General features: G+C 41.1%; 1 protein-coding gene across 1 annotated transcript in view; it reads left to right on the plus strand.

Annotated features, from left to right (window-relative positions):
• The window catches only part of eml5 (EMAP like 5), a 225903-nt gene that overhangs the window by 83021 nt on the left and 123809 nt on the right, over positions 1–19073 (plus strand). Inside the window, exons 7-10 of the mRNA XM_048600073.1 lie at positions 246–447; positions 8350–8487; positions 14821–15077; positions 15712–15921. Coding sequence (XP_048456030.1) covers positions 246–447; positions 8350–8487; positions 14821–15077; positions 15712–15921 — 807 coding nt within the window. The remainder of the gene's footprint in view (positions 1–245; positions 448–8349; positions 8488–14820; positions 15078–15711; positions 15922–19073) is intronic.

Raw genomic sequence — 19073 nt, forward strand, 5'->3', positions numbered from 1 at the left:
TGAAGCTCATGATCTAAAAGTGAACTTTAAAAAAAATACTGTCCGAATTGATATACTCATATATATCCTGATTGTGTTATTACTTTTGTATAGCCAAAAATCTTTTACGTGGTTATTTGGTCTTTCCTGCAATGGTGTATAATTTTAGAATTATTAATATCTCCTATAATTTTATATCTATACAGATTTTTAATAATAATACTTGTAATCTAGTTAGTTTTTTTAATGTTCTTTATCTTTACCAGGCCTCTCAGTAAGGAGCGTGTGCTGGCAAGGGGATCATATTTTGGTTGGTACACAAGACAGTGAAATCTTTGAAATTGTGGTACATGAACGCAACAAGCCTTTCCTAATTATGCAAGGACACTGTGAAGGAGAACTCTGGGCCTTAGCAGTTCATCCAACAAAGCCTTTAGCAGTAACTGGAAGTGATGATCGATCTGTTCGGTTTGTATAATTAATTGTGATAATTATCCCATGACTATTAGATGGTATGATGATACATTATAATTTCAGTATGTTTTTGTACTTCCATTCAAGCAACGCCCTTTTAACAAATTTACAAGCACAACTTATTCCCTCAACAGAATGGTGTAAGGACTAACATAGCAGGTATATTCAGCTTCCACATTTTCCATATTGTCCTGGAAGTTTTCAGCTAAAGCAATTAATATTGTCTATTTGTGCTTTATTCAGACCTCTTCTCTTTCAGATAACAGTCAAATTCAGCATGTTTAAACTATGCAGAACATTGATCAACATTATACCATCAATAGAGTAAAATCAAATTAATGTGAGACCAAGCTCTTCAGTCCACTGGTCAGTCTGCAACTTGAATACTTGTATACGTCTAGTCACCAGGACACAATGAACACATTCAAGTTGTGGTAGAAGTACAGAGAAGGTTGATCCCTAGTGTCCTGGGAGGTGCTCTTGTAGAGGTATATATGATAGTTAAGAGAATGGACCAACTTGCTCTCTTCAAAAACTTTGTTTTCAATATCACACCAAGTTCCATTCTCCCATCATGTTTGTTCAACCTACACTGTGTCTCAGTCCAAATGCCTCTAATGTTAGTCCCTTCATAACCTCAAATCTTTTATCTCTGTAGTCTTCTCCAGCTGTGCAACCTTCTGAAAAGTTTACATTGCTTCAACTCCATCAGCTTTTTGAATCACCTGCCCTCTTCACCCTGTCATTTACTGGCATTCCTTCAGTTGTTGAAACCTTGCATTCTGAATTTCTCTTCTTAAGCTCCTGTTTCCTTTAATATCTGTCACTTTGAAAAATCTTTCAGTCAACTTTCTTAATAGTCTCTCTTTTGGCTCAGTGTCAATTTTTATCTAGCTGTACTTCTTTGAAGCGTCTGGAACATTGTTCTTCATTAGAGGTATGATGCAGGTACTTATCGAAGGTAAATCTAACATTATTTGAAATGGTGAGACGAGGACAATGGGTCATGGTTTCAAGTGAATAAAATTTAGGACTGATATTCGGAAATTATTCTGTACATCAGCAAAGGTGGAAATCCTGGAATGATTTCTGTTCAGAAATAAACTGGAACTTTAGGCACTTGAATAGATAAATGAAGATTTGCTTACAAGCTTTCCTCCTCCTGAACTCCTGTCTGCTTTTCTGGGAGTACTTTCAGCATTTGGGCTTCAACATTCAAGAAGACCAATGACAATATTCTTGGGCAAACTAGGAATGGACAATAAAGTTGCCATTGATGCCCATATCCTGAGAATTTTTCTTTAATATTTGCAAAAGGAGTTTTAAAATTTTCTTAAAACATTTTGCTCCATCTAAATGGCACTTTGCGTTCCAGACATGCTGGTTCCAGTAGCCCTTGTAAGATCACATCTTCTGTATTGTCCAACACTGTCAATATATGACTAAATTATATTTCTGATGCAATCAGATTAGACTATACATGTTATAGTTCAATATATGATTTTGCTACTCATTATGATGTTGTGTATATACATCTGCTTTAACTATTTTATTCATTTGTGGGACATGTGTGTTGTTGGCTGGCCAGCATTTATTGCCCCTCCCTGATTGCCCTTGAGAAGGTGGTGGTGAGCTGCCTTTTTGAACCACTGCAGTCCACATGCTGTAGGTTGATCCACAGTGCCCTTAGGGAGGGAATTTCAGGATTTTAATCCAGCAACAATGAAGGATTGGTGATATACCTCCAAGTCAGGATGGTGAGTGGCTATGAGGGGAATGTGAAGATGGTGGTATTCCTATATGTCTGCTGTCATTTTCCTTCTATTCGGAAATGGTCGTGGCTTTGGAATGTGCTGTCTAAGGATCTTTGAATTTGCACGGTGCATCTTATAGATAGTACACACTGCTGCCACTGAGCGTTGGTGGTGGAAAGAGTGGATGCTTGTGGATATATTGTCAATCAAGCGGGCTGCTTTGCCCTGGATGGCGTCGAGCTTCATGAGTGTTGTTGGAGCTACACCCATCCAGGCAAGTGGGGAGTATTCCATCACACTCCTGACTTGTGCCTTGTAGATGGTGGTCAAGCTTTGAGGGGTCTGGAGATGAGTTCCTCTCTACAATATTCCTAACCTCTGACCTGCTCTTGTAGCCACAATGTTTATCTGATGAGTCCAGTTGAGTTTCTGGATATTGTTACTGTGGATTCAGTGGTGGTGACGCTATTAAGTGTCAAGGGTGGTAGTTAGTTTGTCTCTTATTGGTGATGGTCATAACCTGGCAATTGTGTGGCGTGAATGTTACTCGCCACTTGTTAGCCCATGCCTGGATATTGTCCAGATCTTGTTGCATTTGAACATGGACTGCTTCAGTATCTAAGGAGTTATGAATAGTGCTGAACATTCCGCAATCATCAGCAAACATTCCCACTTCTGACTATATGATGGAGGGAAGGTTATTGATGATGTAGCTGAAGATGCTTGGGCCTAGATGTACCGGAGCTGTGAATAACCATAACCATCTTCCAATGTGCCAGGTATGTCGCCAACCAGCGGAGAGTTTGCCCCAATAGCTGCTGATTTTAGTTTTGTCAGGGTTCCCTGATGCCATACTCAGTCAAATGTGGCCTTGATGTCAAGGCCTGTCACTCTCACCTCACTTCTGGAATTAAGTTCTTTTATCCCTGTTTGAACCAAGGCTGTAATGAGGTCAGGATGAGAGTGGCCCTGGTGGAACCAAAACTGGGTGTCACTGGGCAGGTTATTGCTGAGCAGCTGCTGCTTGATAGCACCATTGATGACACCTTCCATCACTTTACTGGTGATCGAGAGTAGACTGATGGAGCAGTAATTGGCGGTGTTCCATTTGTCTTGCGTTTTGTGTACAAGACACACCTGGGCAATTTTTCACATTGTCAGGTAGATGGCAGTATTGTAACTGTACTAGAAGACCTTAGCCAGGGGTGCAACAAATTCTGGAGCACAAGTCTTCAGTAGTATTGCTTGAATGTTATCAGGGCCCATTGCCTTTTCAATATCCACTGTCTGCATCTGTTTCTTTATATCATGTGGAGTGAATTGAATTGGCTGAAGACTTTGTAATGCCATGTACCATTGGAAGAGGCCAAAATCGATCATCCACTTGGCACTTCTGGCTGAAGATTGCTGTGAATGTTTCAGCCTTATCTTTTGCACTGATGTGCTGGCTCTTCCATCATTGAGGATGGGGATATTTGTGAAGCCCCCTACTGCAGTGAGTTGTTTAATTGTCTGCTACGACTCACGACTGATGTGATAGGACTGCAAAGCTCAGACCAGACCCATTAATTGTGGGACAACAAGGTGCAGGGCTGGATGAACACAGCAGGCCAAGCAGCATCATAGGAGCAGAAAGGCTGACGTTTCAGGCCTAGACCCTTCATCAGAAAAGGGGGAGGGGAAGGGGGTTCTGAAATAAATAGGGAGAGAATGGGAGGCGGATAGAAGATGGATAGAGGAGAGGATAGGTGGAGAGGAAAGAAACAAGTCGAAGAGGCGGGGATGGGGCCAGTAAAGGTGAGTGTAGGTGGGGAGTTAGGGAGGGGATAGGTCAGTCCAGGGAGGACGGACAGGTCAAGGGGGCGGGATGAGGTTAGTCGGTAGGAGATGGGGGTGTGGCTTGAGGTGTGAGGAGGGGATAGGTGGGAGGAAGAACAGGTTAGGGAGGCGGGGACGAGCTGGACTGGTTTTGGGATGCAGTAGGGGGAGGGGAGATTTTGAAGCTTGTGAAATCCACATTGATACCATTGGGCTGCAGAGTTCCCAGGCGGAATATGTGTTGCTGTTCCTGCAACCTTCGGGTGGCATCGTTGTGGCACTGCAGGACGCCCAGGATGGACATGTCGTCTGAGGAATGGGAGGGGGAGTTGAAATGGTTCGCGACTGGGAGGTGCAGTTGTTTATTGCGAACCGAGCGTAGGTGTTCTGCAAAGCGGTCCCCGAGCCTCCGCTTGGTTTCCCTGATGTAGAGGAAGCCACACCGGGTACAGCGGATGCAGTATAGCACATTGGCAGATGTGCAGGTGAACATCTGCTTGATGTGGAAAGTCTTCTTGGGGCCTGGGATGGGGGTGAGGGAGGAGGTATGGGGGCAGGTGTAGCACCTCCTGCAGTTGCAGGGAAAAGTGCTGGGTGTGGTGGAGCTGGAGGGGAGTGTGGAGCGGACAAGGGAGTCACGGAGAGAGTGGTCCCTCTGGAAAGCAGATAAGGGTGGGGAGGGAAAGATGTCTTTGGTGGTGGGGTCGGATTGCAGATGGCGGAAGTGTCGGAGGATGATGCGTTGGATCTGGAGGTTGGTGGGGTGGCACGTAAGGACGAGGGGGATTCTTTTTTGGTTCTTATTGCGTGGACGGGTTGTGAGGGATGAGGTGCGGGAGATGTGGGAGACACGATTGAGGGCGTTCTCGACCACTGAAAGGGGGAAGTTACGGCCCTTGAAAAACGAGGGCAACTGAGATGTACGGGACTGGAATGCCTCGTCCTGGGAGCAGATGCGGCAGAGGCGAAGGAAGTGGGAATAGGGGATGGCATTTTTGCAGGAAGGTGGGTGGGAGGAGGAGTATTCTAGGTAGCTGTGGGAGTCGGTGGGCTTGAAATGAATATGGGTTTCTAGGTGGTTGCCCTATATAGAGACAGAGAGGTCCAGGAAGGGGAGAGAAGTGTTAGAGATGGTCCAGGTAAACTTAAGGGTGGGGTGGAAGTTGTTAGTGAAGTGTATGAACTGTTCGAGCTCCTCGTGGGAGCACGAGGCAACGCCGATACAGTCATCAATGTAATGGAGGAAGAGGTGGGGTTTAGGGCCAGTGTAGGTACGGAAGAGGGATTGTTCCACATAACCTACAAAGAGGCAGGCGTAGCTTGGGCCCATGCGGGTACCCATGGCCACCCCCTTTGTCTGTAGGAAGTGGGAGGAATTGAAAGAGAAGTTGTTGAGGGTAAGGACGAGTTCGGCTAAGTGGATGAGGGTGTCAGTGGAGGGGGACTGGTCGGGCCTGCGGGACAGGAAGAAGTGGAGGGCCTTTAGGCCATCTGCATGGGGAATGCAGGTGTAGAGGGACTGGACGTCCATGGTAAAGATGAGGTGTTGGGGACCGGGGAATTGGAAGTTCTGGAGGAGGTGGAGGGCGTGGGTGGTATCACGGACATAGGTAGGGAGTTCCTGGACCAAGGGGGAGAAAATGGAGTCTAGATAGTTGGAGATCAGTTCGGTGGGGCAGGAGCAGGCGGAGACAATGGGTCGACCAGGGCATTCAGGTTTGTGGATTTTGGGAAGGAGATAGAAGCGGGCAGTGCGAGGTTGGGGAACGATGAGGTTGGAGGCCCTGGGTGGGAGGTCACCTGAGGTGATGAGGTTGTGGATGGTTTGGGAGATGATGGTTTGGTGCTCTGGGGTGGGGTCATGATCAAGGGGGTGGTAGGAGGAAATGTCGGAGAGTTGGCGTCTGGCCTCGGCGATGTAGAGGGGGCTTGCTTAGCTCTGTCTATCAATTGCTGCATATGTTGTTTTGAAGTCCTGTTTGGCAGCTTCACCAAGTTGACACCTCCTTTTTAGATATGCCTGGTGTTGCTCCTGGGAAGCCCTCCTGTACTCTCCATGGGACCAGGGTTGATCCCTTGGCTTGATGGTAGTGGTTGTGTAGGGGATATGGTGGGCCATGAAATTACAGATTGTGTTGGAGTACAATTCTGCTGCTGTTGATAGCCCACAGTGCCTTATAGATACCCAGTCTTGAGTTGCTGGATCTGCTTGAAGCCTGTCCCATTTAGCACAGTATCATACAACACAATGGAGGATATTCTTAACGTGAAGTCAGGATTTCATCTCCGCAAGGACCGTGCGGTGGCCATTCTTACGGATGTTGCCAAGCACAGATGCATCTGTAGCTGGCAGATTGAGGATGAAATCAAGTATAGTTTCCCCTCTTGTTGATTCCCTTACCACCTACCACAGACCTGTCTAACAGCTATTTCTTTTAAGACCCAACCAGTTCCATTAGTAGTACTGCTGCAGAGCCACTGTTGATGGTGGACATTGTAATTCCCCACCCAGAGTATATTTTGCACCCATGCCACCCCCAGTGCTTTCCCCAATTGCTGCTCAACATGGAGGAGTATTGATTCACCAGCTGAGGGAGGACGGCACCTGGTAATCAGCTGGAGGTTTCCTTGCCTGCATTTAACCTGAAGCCGTGAGACTTCACATCATCCAGATTTAATGTTGGAGACCCCAGGGCAACTACCTCCCGACTGCATACCACTGTGCCGCCACATCTGCTGGGTCTGTCCTGCAGTGGGATAAGACATCACCAAGGATGGTGATGGTGGTGACTGGGACATTGTCAGTCATACTCAGGGAACCATACCTATGTCAGGCTGTTGCTTGAGGTCTGTGAGACAGCTCTCTCAATTTTGGCACTAGCCACTAGATGTTAATAAGGAGAACTTTATAATGTCAACAGGGCTGTTTCTGCCATTGTCTTTTCCGCTGCCTATGTCAATGCCAGGTGGTCCGTCTGGTTTCATTTCTTTGTCTGGACTACACAGTGATTGATATAACAGAGTGGCTTGCCAGGCCATTTTGGAGAGCAGTTGAGAGTCAACCACATTGCTGTGGCTCTGGAGTTTCATGTAGGCCAGACCAGGTGAGGATGGCAGATTTCCTTCCCTGAAGAACATTATTGTGTGTTTGTTGGCAAAGTAGTAAGATAAAAATAAGTCCTTTAGCAAGGAGTTTCAATAATGTACAGCTTTGTAACATGACCTGAATAAAAAAGCTACCTTTTAAAAGCTATCTTTGATGTATCACATTTATGTTGATGGAGCTAAACCTGGTACACTACTCTGCAGGAATACTTGGTAGTATCTTCTTTATGACATCGTGTCATTGCAGTCACATAAGCTACTTTCCTTTTTGTGTATTGATTTTATTGCTATTCTGAGCTACTTCTTGTTGTCATATCTTGGCATCTGAACCTCAGTTGAAGTTCAGGTGATTATTTTTGCTGATCAAATTTAGTTTTGAACTTTGGCTTCATGAAACTGAAATCTGAAATCTCATACACGTGAAACTGAAGCTAAAGACAGATGCACAGAAACTTTCCAAAATCTATAAACTACCACCAACCATTAAAATGTCATAAGATTTGTGCTGTACTTTCATAATTTTTGATTACTGTCATTTTCTTTGGAATAATAGATTAGAATGAATTTTGAAATTGTGATGTATACCTACAGGGAGTAGATAGCCATAAGTAGAGAAAGAAGACATTTTTTATTTGGAAGCATTTACTTCATTTGTTCAGTTTATATTAATCGGTGTGCATTCTTAAATTATCATATTTCAAATGGAATAAATGTGCGAAAGCATAAGCATCTCAAATGCAACTCTTCTGTGTGACTTATTTTTTCTTCTTCTTCCAACACTATTAAATTTTCACAGCATCTATGCTTCAATTAGGAATGAATAGAGAATTAAAGTGAATAAATCTGATGAGATACAACTGACTATACTGATTAGTTACCAGCAGCCATTAAGTGGGAGGAAGGAAAGTGAGATTTACTGAAAGTATAAATAAGTTCTAGATGGACTTAATTCAGTTATCTGATTCTAATGTAACAATGTTCAAATTCTTGGGGGACAAATAACTATTAGCTTGAAACATCACCTCAGTTCAATTTCATTATTGGTTGTGAATATAAATTATCTTTTGAGGAAGATAGGAACTACTCAAACTAATTTAGTTTTTTTGTGGACTGAAGATTGCAATACAAAATTTTCAGGATCAGTTTTGAAGATCATGATATTTAGAACACTGAAGAGCATTTGTCACTGTTTTATGGTATAATATATTTATATTTTCAGAATATGGAGCCTTATTGATCATGCTCTGATTGCTCGATGCAATATGGAAGAAGCAATTCGTTCTGTTGCTGTGAGTTCAGATGGCATTCATCTTGCTCTGGGTATGAAAGATGGTTCTTTTACTGTACTACGGATCAGGTAAGCATAAACAGGAGCCATCTGCTTTATCTTTAAAAGATTCATGAGCCTCTTGGAATAATGAATACTTTCTTCATTCTGACAGTAATAGAAGCTGTAACCACTTCACTGTTCCTAATCTAATGTGGATAAACATTGTGACAATGACAAAAGAAGTCACAGAAAACTTACCTTTCATATAACTAGCTCAAGATGTCAATCAAGCAAAGTCAATAATTCCTTGCAGTTGTTAAATCCAGACCGCTACTGAGTTAATCCCTTTATGAGCCTGGGTTGTCAGTCAAGCTGCTATTAATGATGCTTAGTGTGTTTAACATTTTTTTAAAATTGAATTGTAGGACGTTTATTTGTCCTGTGTATATATGCTGGACAAATGGCCATTGCAAAGACCATGCATTGGCATGAAGGGGATGTGGGTGGCTGGGGGCATGATTTACTTAGAAGTGACCCAGATGGGACGTTTTACATGTAACTCTCAGAAGGTTCCCAATCGGAGATTATGTTTCATGATTTCTCCGAGATCCGTGAACCATTAGCCTTAGAGAATCCATAACTTTGACATGTGGTCTTTGTGATGTAGGTACATCTGCAATGCTGTTAGCCGGGGGAATTTCACAAATTTGATCCAGTGATGGAATGGCTATTTCCAGATTGGGATAGTGTGCAACTTGCGGGGGAACCTGCAGCTGGCGGTGGTCCCATGTGCCTGCAGCTCTTATTCTAAAAGGTGGTAGAGGTCATGTGTTTGAAAGGTGCTGTAAAAGAAGACAAGTGGCTGGAGTGCATATTATTGATGGTGTACACTCTGCCTCTTTTGTGCCAGTGGTGGAGGGAGCAAGTGTATAAAATGCTGAACTGGCTGTTGTTTTAGTGGACTACTTTGTTGTGCATTTTGTTAAGCTAAAGTCACTTGAGTATTGTTGGAGATGAACTTCACCAGACAGGTGAAGACTTCTTTGTCACATTCTTGAGACTATGATCCCTGAATCTGGAACCCACCAGGACAACAACCTCTATGTCTACTCTGTCAAGCCCTCTCAGAATCTTTTATGTTTTAATAAGATCACAACTCATTATTTTATTCTGAAGAGAATGTAGGCCCAGTGTACTCAATCATTCCCAAGACGACTCTCTTATCCCAGGAATCAATCCAAGGAAGCTTTTTTGTGCCATCTTCAAGTCAAGGATATTCTTCCTTTGACATAGATACCAAAACTGTGCACAATACTCAAAGTTGGTCCCGTTTGTACGATTACAGCAAGAACTCAGAACTGTTCTGAAGATGTGTCATATCAGTTTCAACTTTAACTTTGTTCCTCTCTCAACAAATGCTGCTAAACTTGCTGAATTTCTTCAGCACTTCCAATCTCTCAAATACATTCAGGGGAGCTTTCCTAGGCAACACAATCTTGGTCCAACTTTGATTTACGGCTGGAGAATGAGATGGGCCAAATAGACCAAGTTTCTTTCAGGAAACATGGTTAAGAACCATTGTTATGTCATGAGGTGTAGATTATAGTGATAAACAGCAAGGAACAATCTAAGGCCAAACTTCAGAACTGGAGGAGGAAATTTAAATGAAACAAGAGAGGATCTAGCCCAGATAAAATTGAACCAAAGACTGACAGAAACATCTATAACAGGCCAATGAATGATCATTAAGCAACAGATGTTGAAATGTACTTAGCCTGTATGAAGGAGAAGGATGGAGAGCAAAAGCCATGGCTTCTTGGATGACAAAAGAGGAAGAGGATATCATGAAATCATGGCATATGATGAATTTTGAGAGAATTGATCAAGTGAGATTCAGGCCAAGTACAATATCTTTAGAGGGGAAATAAAAAGGAAAATATGACTGGCAAAGAAAGCATATGAAAAAAATTATTAATTATAATGGGAATATAAAAGTCTTCTACTGGTCACAGAAGTAGTAAGCAGGTAGTAATAGTAAGTTGGGACATATTGAGGGCAAAATAATGCTTTATGCTTCAAGGAGCACAGAAAGGCTAGATTACACAGGTGGAATTTTCCCATTTTCTGCTAGTGTTTTGTTTAGTTACATTCATGGTGCCCAGTCCACCATGGCTCAGAATGACCTTTCTTGCATAATGTTCCACATTTTACCTCATTACTTATGCATCTGGGCATCATTCTTGACGAATTGAGCAGCCAGAGAAGCAGAATTGCTCACAACTGCTCAGACCTTCCAGCTTTCAAATCTCTAATGATATATTTAAAGTCCAGCTGCACACTACTTCAAATTCTGCAAGTCAGGAACATGTCCTCAAACTGTGGTGCTTGTGTTTAAGTATTAAGGACAAAACCCAGAGGAAAGAAAGCTCACTCCCTGCTTTGCAGGTGTTGGTGAATAGTGGAGAGAAGGGTAGTCCTTTGCCAAGCTGACCACCCCAAAAGCCATTCCATCAGACTCAACCAGCCTGGACACAAATTTCACCCTATGTCACTGCCATGTCTTGGATGAAAAGGAATTCCCGACCTTGCATGAAGAAATGTCAGTGATATTCTTAGTTCCATAAAGATAAGTACCATCGTCATCGATCTGCTGCCTGACAATCTCGGAACCACGACTCTCTCTGACTCTGCCAGTGCACACACTTCTTACAAGAGTCATGGACTACAATTCTCAGATTTGCATGCATCATGTTCAGTCAATGACTAACCCTCCTGCTCTCTCAGCTTCCTATGCACTTACTTGGATAGCATGCCACCTTTCCTGTCACTACATTACCACTAACAGATCTTCCATCCCTCCTTTAATTCGGTGAATGAAATATTGGCCCATAACTGGGCTGAGAAAGTCAAGGCCGGTTTGGGATAGAGTTGATGATGGATATCAGACTCCTCACTCTGAAGAGGAGACCACAATCACTTGTAATGGTAGCGAATGTTCAATGGGTAATCAATCCCAGTACGTTTTATTGCGCTGCACAGCTGTCCCATTACACTACCAGTACCATCTCGTACTTTAATCTGCACAAGTCTTTTTATCCCTCTTTAATTAATTCCCTCTCTTTTGCAGACACTATTGGCACCAAGTGAAATGCTGCAAAGTGGCAGCATTGGATACCCTCAGCTCAACTTCTGAGGTGGAAGCTTATGAGGATGCATTGGCAAGGCTTTCGCCTGCACCCTCTCCCAGCTCAAACTTGCACTTTGGTTAGCACTCAGTCCAGGTTAGACTTTGAAGTACAAACTGGTGAGCATATTATACGCCTCTACACCTATTGAGGAAGAAATGCACCAGGTGTTTTTGTTTTAGTCACTGACAGGATTTGGCATTGCTTGTTCGGCCAGCATTTATTGCCCATCGTTAGTTGCCCTTGCGAAGGTGAGGATGAACTCCCATCTTGAACTGCTGCTGTTCATTTGGCGTGGGTATACCCACAATGCCAATAGGGAGGGAGTTCCAGGATTTTTACCCAGCTCCACTGAAAGAATGATGCTATATTTCCAAATCTAAATGGCGAGTGGTTTGAAGGAGCGCATGCACTTGGTGATGTTCCCATGTATCAGCTCCCCTTGTCCTTCTAGATGGTAGAGTCGATGGTAGAGCAGTAGTGCATCTTGTAGTTGGTTCACTCTGCTGCTACTGAGCATCAGTGGAGTGAGTGAATGTTTGGTCCAACGTTCAAGCTGAGGTTAATTCGACCTAGGACACTTGAGGACCTCCTGCAGCAATGTCTTGGAGCTGAAATGACTGACCTCCAACAACCACAAAAACCTTCGAATTCCCTTTATACTAGGTATGACTTTAACCACCTGAGAGATTTCCTCTGATTCACTTTAACTCTAACTCTAGTTTTGTTCCAAGACCCCTTGATGCCATACTCAGTCAAATGTGGTCTTGATATCATTTCTCATCTTTCCTCTGGATTTCACCTCAGTTGTCCATAATTTGAATTAAGGCTGTGATGATATCAGGAGCGAAGTGGTCCTGGAAGAACTCAATCTGAGCACCAATGAGCAGGTTATTGCCAAGCCAGTGCTGCTTAATAGCACTAACCCTCTCTATTAGTTTACTGATAATCTACTGTGGACTGCTGAGTTGAATTTGGCTTGCTTTTTGTGTACAGGACATACCTGGGGAATTGTCCACATTCTCAGGTAAATGCCAATGTTGTAGCTGTACTAGAACATCTTGGCTATGAGTGTGATAAGTTTTGAAGGACAGGTCTTCAGGAATATTGCTTTAATGTTGTCAGAGCCCACAGCTTCTGCAGTATCCAGTATCTTTAGCTGCTTCATGCTATTGTATGAATTCAATCAAGTTATCTGAAGACTGGCATCTGTGATACTGGGGACTTTTGGAAGAGGTCAAAGTGGATCATCTAGAAACTTCCAGCTGAAGACTGCTACAGATGCTCAGCCTTGTTTTTTGCACTGATGTTATTAAGGTTAGGGATATTTGTGGAGCCGTTGCCTCCTGTGAATTGTTTAATAGCCCACTAATACTTATGTTTGAATGAGACAGGACTATAGAACTTAGATCTGACTGCTGTTCATGGGATTTCTTAGCTTTGTCTATCACTTGCTATTTAGCACACCAGTAGTCCAGTATTTTGGCTTCATAAGGTTGACATCTCACTTTTAGGTATATCTATAAACAGCTCCTGACATGCCCTGCTGCACTCTTCATTGAACTGAGGGAATTCAGCAATAGCATTCAGGACACAAAACAATAGGCTCTATCTGTTCTCTTGTAGGTATATAGGATATTGTAACTTAAAGACAACAGGGTGTTTCTTCCAAACCCCTCAGCAATATTTATCACTTAAAAAGTATGGAGTGCTTCAGTTATAAAGGAAGGCTGGATAAGCCTGGACCTTTTTCATTGGAGCATGGGCGGTTGAGAGGAGACCTGACAGAAGTTTATAAAATAATGAGAGGTAAAGACAGAGTCAGTGGTAGTTGTCTTTTCCTTAGGATGGGGGATTTCAAGATTAGGGGGCACGTTTTTAAGGTGAGAGGGGAGAGTTTAAAAAAAGCAAAATTTTGTGCACAGAGGGTGGCTCAAGTTTGGAATGAACTTTGAGGAACTGGTGGATGTGGGTGCAATTAAAACACATTTGGATAGGTACATGAATAGGAAAAGTTTGGAGGGATATGGGCCAGGAACTAGCAGGTGGGGCTAGTTTAGTTTGGGATTATGTTTGGCATGGACTGGTTGGACCACAGGGTCTGTTTCTGTACTGTATGACTCTATAACTAACATCACTAAAACCAGAATCTGATTGTTTGTTTGTTAGTTTATTTATTTACTGTTTCCAGGACCTTGCTGTGTGTGTATTAGCTGTCGTTTCTGAAATTGTGGCAGTGACAATTTTTCAAAATAATTGGCTGTGATACACTTTGGAATGTCCTGAGTCCATGAATGGCGCTATATATGTTTTACCTGTCCCCTCCCTTTTCTCTTACAATTCTGTGCTTTCTTTCTCAGCCTCCTCCTCTTTTGTACTTATCCCTTGTTATCATCTAAGCCACCTGATGTCTATAAATTTCTAACCTTTCAGCGTTTTCAGTCTCTCAACTTTTGCCATCTGCTTACTACCACAGCCTCATTTGCTCTCAATGCTACCAGCCTGCCGAAAGCCAAGCTTTTTCCTCCCCTTGGATTTTACTCCTCATAGTCCTTCAATTTTTAACCCCCTCCAACTGTCCCAGAATTGACATTCATGCATGCTCTGAAATTATCTTAGATTAAAATAGGAAGTGCTGGAGAAACTCAGCAGGTATGACAGTATATATGGAGAGAGAAACATGGTTAAGGAGTTACCTTTGAAATTGTTGTTCAGAGACTTGTATCATTTTGATACTGAGTTTATAGTGGATACAAACAAGATTCTTTTTCTGTAATAGTATAATTACTGTGCCTTGCCGTCTATACCTTTCACGTGCATTTCTGTCATTACTTTCTGTTAATATACATTATAATGTGGGTGTGGAAATTCATAAAAGAAATTCAAAAGTTCGAGACTCAGTGCATGATTTTTGAAGTTTTGATTGTCTGTTCTAGTTCAATTATACTCCAGCCTGTAACCATATTTTACGTGGAGAATCAGTGTGCCCTAAACTCCCTGGTGTGATAACACCTTGGGAGTTCAACTAGTAATGTGTCAAAGATATTATACTGTTCTGTGAACTTATTTCCATTATAAACTCCTACATGAACATCAATGTTTGAAGCTGGTTATAGAAAGATGCAGCAGGTGCATCATTTTCCCAATGGCACTGGTGTGGTGCCACTGGAATCTCGTACTATTTTGGAGGTTGCATTTTGGACCATTTTCATGGTAAATTGTTTTACTCTTACAGAGATATGACTGAAGTTGTTCATATTAAGGATAGGAAAGAAGCAATTCATGAATTAAAATACTCACCTGATGGATCATATTTGTCTGTGGGCTCAAACGATAGCTCCATTGATATCTATGGAGTCTTGCAACGATATAAAAAAGTTGGCGAATGTTTCGGATCTTTGAGCTTCATCACACATATGGATTGGTCAACTGATAGTAAATACTTGCAAACGAACGATGGTTCTGGAAAAAGATTGTTTTACAGCATGCCAAGTAAGGATTTCACCTTGATTAAAGAATAAAAATGTCTAATTGCATGTTTACCTTTTCTTGATTTGTCACTTTGCACTATGATTCTTAGGACAATTGATTTGTGATAAAAATCTTTTCAAATTGCATGTTCTTCATTTAACAATATGTTCCATGGTTCTGTAATAGAAGAAGGATTATACAATAGGAAATGTGAGAAAATTAAGAAGGTAACAAGGGAAAGTCGTTATGATTGCAGCCTGTAGAAGGACAATGACCAATGATTCTACCACCTACGGTAGAGAGCTGATGCAGGGAATACAAGGTGAGGGGTTGGGGTTGGGGAGAGCATGGTGGAGATGGGGAGTCGAAAACTTGAATGATATGTTTGAGATGTAGGACTGGGCAAGATTGTAAAAGCAGAGTATTGTAAGGATATAAGTAAAGTAATCCATAGATGGATGCATAAATTAAGAGTTTTGAAGTGTATTCACTGGTAGCCAGAGAGTCAATGGGGAACAGTGAAGTTAGGTAATGTGTGGTTCTTCATCTATATGGTCTAGATGCTGGGTCAACTATCCAACATTTTATCCTGTTTTCTCAATTTGTTTGTTTCAGATTTATTTTCTGGTGTCATTTTGTTTTTGTGCTATTTCAGGTGGTAAAGAAATTACAAACAAAGAGATAAAGGATGTTCAGTGGGCAACCTGGACTTGTGTATTGGGTCCAGAAGTAAATGGAATATGGCCTAAATATTTAGACGTCAATGGCATTAATTCGGTGGATGCAAATTTCAAGGACCAGGTTTTGGTTACTGCAGATGATTATGGATTAGTGAAACTTTTTCGATATCCTGGTTTCAAAAGAGGTAATTTTTAAAAAAAAATCTGTTATGTGGATTTATTGTGTGTATTTTCATTAATTATTTGTAATTTGTTAATCATATGCCTTAATCCAGGCCTCCATGCAACTTTGAGCTTTACTTGACAGAAAAAAACTGTAAGAACTGTGGATGCTGGAAATCTGAAACAAAAACTGAAATTGCTGGAAAACATCAGCATGTCTGGAAGCATCTGTGGAGAGAAATCAGAGTTAACGTCTTAATGCTTAGTGAGCCATATTTTCAGCAATTTCTGCTTTTGATTGAGGTTTGCATTCTACTTTTCTGTGAAACAAGGAGACAGAAAAAAAGTCACACAATTTTATTATCCGTCTGTTCAAGAAATCATAAAATTTCAGGCCATTGCTGCTTCAGTATATGTTAACAGTGTACCAGCAGGAACAAATTAGGTGAGCAGAAGTGATAGTGAAAAAATACAAAGTTATTGAACATGAGAAATACGAGCATAGAAAGAAAATCCATCCCTTCAAGCCTGTCCTTCCCTTTAACAAGATCATGGCTCTTCTGCCCTAAGCCTCAACTCCTCTTTTGTGCCAGCTCCTTAAAAACCTTAACTCCTCAATATTTCAAAACAAAATCATTTTCTTTTTTAAATATTTTCAGCGATCCATCCTTCACAAGTCTGTGGAATAGAGAATTTCAGACATTCACTACCTTCTGAGAGAAATTCCTTTGTATCTCTGTTCCCCAAGTTTGAAACTTCACCACAAGTAGAAACATCATCTCAAAATCTGCTCTGTCAAGCCCCATCAGAATCTTATTTGTTTCAATAAGATCACCTTTTATTTTTCTAAACTCTGATGAATAAAGGCTGAATTTGTTTACTTCTTGATAAGTCAACCCCTTCAATCTAGGAATGAGTCTAGTGAATGTCTTTTGCAATTGCCTTCAATCCAGTATATTCTTTCTTAAATACCGGGATCAAAACTGTACACAGTACTCCAGGTGCGACGTCACCAACACTGTAAAGTTGTAACAAAACTTCCCTAATTTTAAATCTCAACACACTAGCAATAAAGACCAAATTTACATTTGATTTCTTAATTACTTGCACCTACATGCTATCATATAATTCATGATAAGGGGTCATGTAAGAGCTTTTGTGGTGCAATGGTAGTGTCCCTACATCTGGGCCAGGAGGCCCAAGTTCAAGTCCCACCAGATGGGTGCAATAACATCCCGAAAAAAGTTGATTGTAAAATATCTAGAAGTGTCACACAAGGCACAGTGCTGCTGAAGAGTAAAATTGTTACATGACCACCTTTGTTTATGTTAGCTAGTACCAACTTCTTTTCTAATATGTGGGAAGACTTGTAATTACAATCTTTTCTGAAAGATATTTCTTATGGCATATTATTAAGATTATATTGTATATTCTTGTAAGTGTCCAACGAATAGCAGAGTCTTTTGACAAGAGAGATAACTTTCTCTTAAAATGGGATGCAGTATTTTGCAGCTGTGAAGAGAAATTGTCATCATTCACAATCTTGAGTTTATAATAACTTCAATATTTCCATCCCAGTGAGAAAAATAGTTTTGAAGTTTGGAAAATGGATACATGTGTCAATTCTTCCTAAGCTTTAAAGAATAGCTACCTAGGAACATAGTTTAATAGATGCATAATGTGGTAGACTTCAAGATGACCTGCAGAAATGCATATTTGACAGGAAAACTGCTAACTGCCCACTGCACTCCTTTGGACGCTTAGTAGGTTTAAGACTTAGTAAATGTGATAAAACTGCGGTATATTTATAAAGTACCATAACGTTTATTTTATTGTGCAAGTTCAAATATTAGCCACATGGAAAAATGTGCTTCTTAAATGACTTGACTTTTAAAAGAGGCTTATGTAGAGAAACATTGGTATTATTTTTGTACTTATATTAGTAATGGTTTTGATATTGCAATGGCAAAAATAGCTAGTTCAATGTTAATGATTCAGAAATATTTTTGGTTTCCAGTGTTTGTCTGCTGATGCATAGTTCTTTCAGATTTGCATTCTCTTGATGTTATTAACTCCTCAGGGATAAAAGAAAATTAGTTCAGAGCTACTGATTCATTTAAATTTAAAATTTAAAATTTTCAAAATATTTGTAATGGAATTTATTTCAAAGACTAACATTGCAAGATTTGTAGGTTATATAAAACCGAGCTGGTAGGTAATTTACATGCAATAAACCTTAACCTTAATAAGTGATTTATTAGAATATCTTGGTAACCAGAACACTTTTAGTCATGGTTTTGGACAGTCTTCAGTCCTTTTCCTGACTATTAATAAAACATACTATGGTATTTTCCCTGATGAACCGCTGCTGATACCTTGTTGTATCTCATGATTAATGGTAGAAGATGTACTACTGTAGATTATCTACAGAAGAGACACTGGACTTAGATAATAAGGTTTATTGCATGATGACATTAAGTACAACTAACATTTGGTTAGGCAAAATTACTAGGCTCTTAAGGAGCCGGTACAAATACAAGGGCTTCCTCTGAAAGCTAGAGTAAAACTCCCATCTCTATCCACAGACTGTGTTTGACATCAGTTGAATTGGTTCAACTAATGTAACATTAACATTAATCCCTTCAGAAACATTACCTTATACGAGTCTTCCCCTAAGCTTCCCTGTGCAAACCGCACCCCGCCCCCGCCAACACACGTTGTTAACCCATTATGCAACCATGTATTATAATACATTAATACACTATATTTACCACTTCCCCATCTACCCCAAGTCTCTGATTTCACAAGTGGTCTGGACAGTTCATTCTTTTCTCGGATACACTCTCTTTGGAATTGAAAGAATAGTAGGCCTTTCACTTTAAGGCTATTAACTTTGTTTCTAATCTGTGAAACATCTTTCCATAGAAGGATCTTTTGTATCTCAGATATCCTTCACAGAGGATATAATTTTTTTGTAGGCTTTATCCTAACAGGAAGGCACTTAATCTTTTGAATTTTCTTCCTGGAAGGCAGTTGCTCTGAAATAAGTATTTTCTTCCTTGTACTATCCTGGATTCTGGATGAGGCAATTGCTTTTTAAACAGAAGATTTGGTCTTTTGGTTTGGCAGTATCCTGGATTCTTAGACCAGGCAGTTTCTTTTTGATGATGTCCTG

The sequence above is a fragment of the Rhincodon typus genome, chromosome 8, assembly GCF_021869965.1.
Source record: "Rhincodon typus isolate 14 chromosome 8, sRhiTyp1.1, whole genome shotgun sequence".
Classification (NCBI taxonomy): Eukaryota; Metazoa; Chordata; class Chondrichthyes; order Orectolobiformes; family Rhincodontidae; genus Rhincodon; species Rhincodon typus.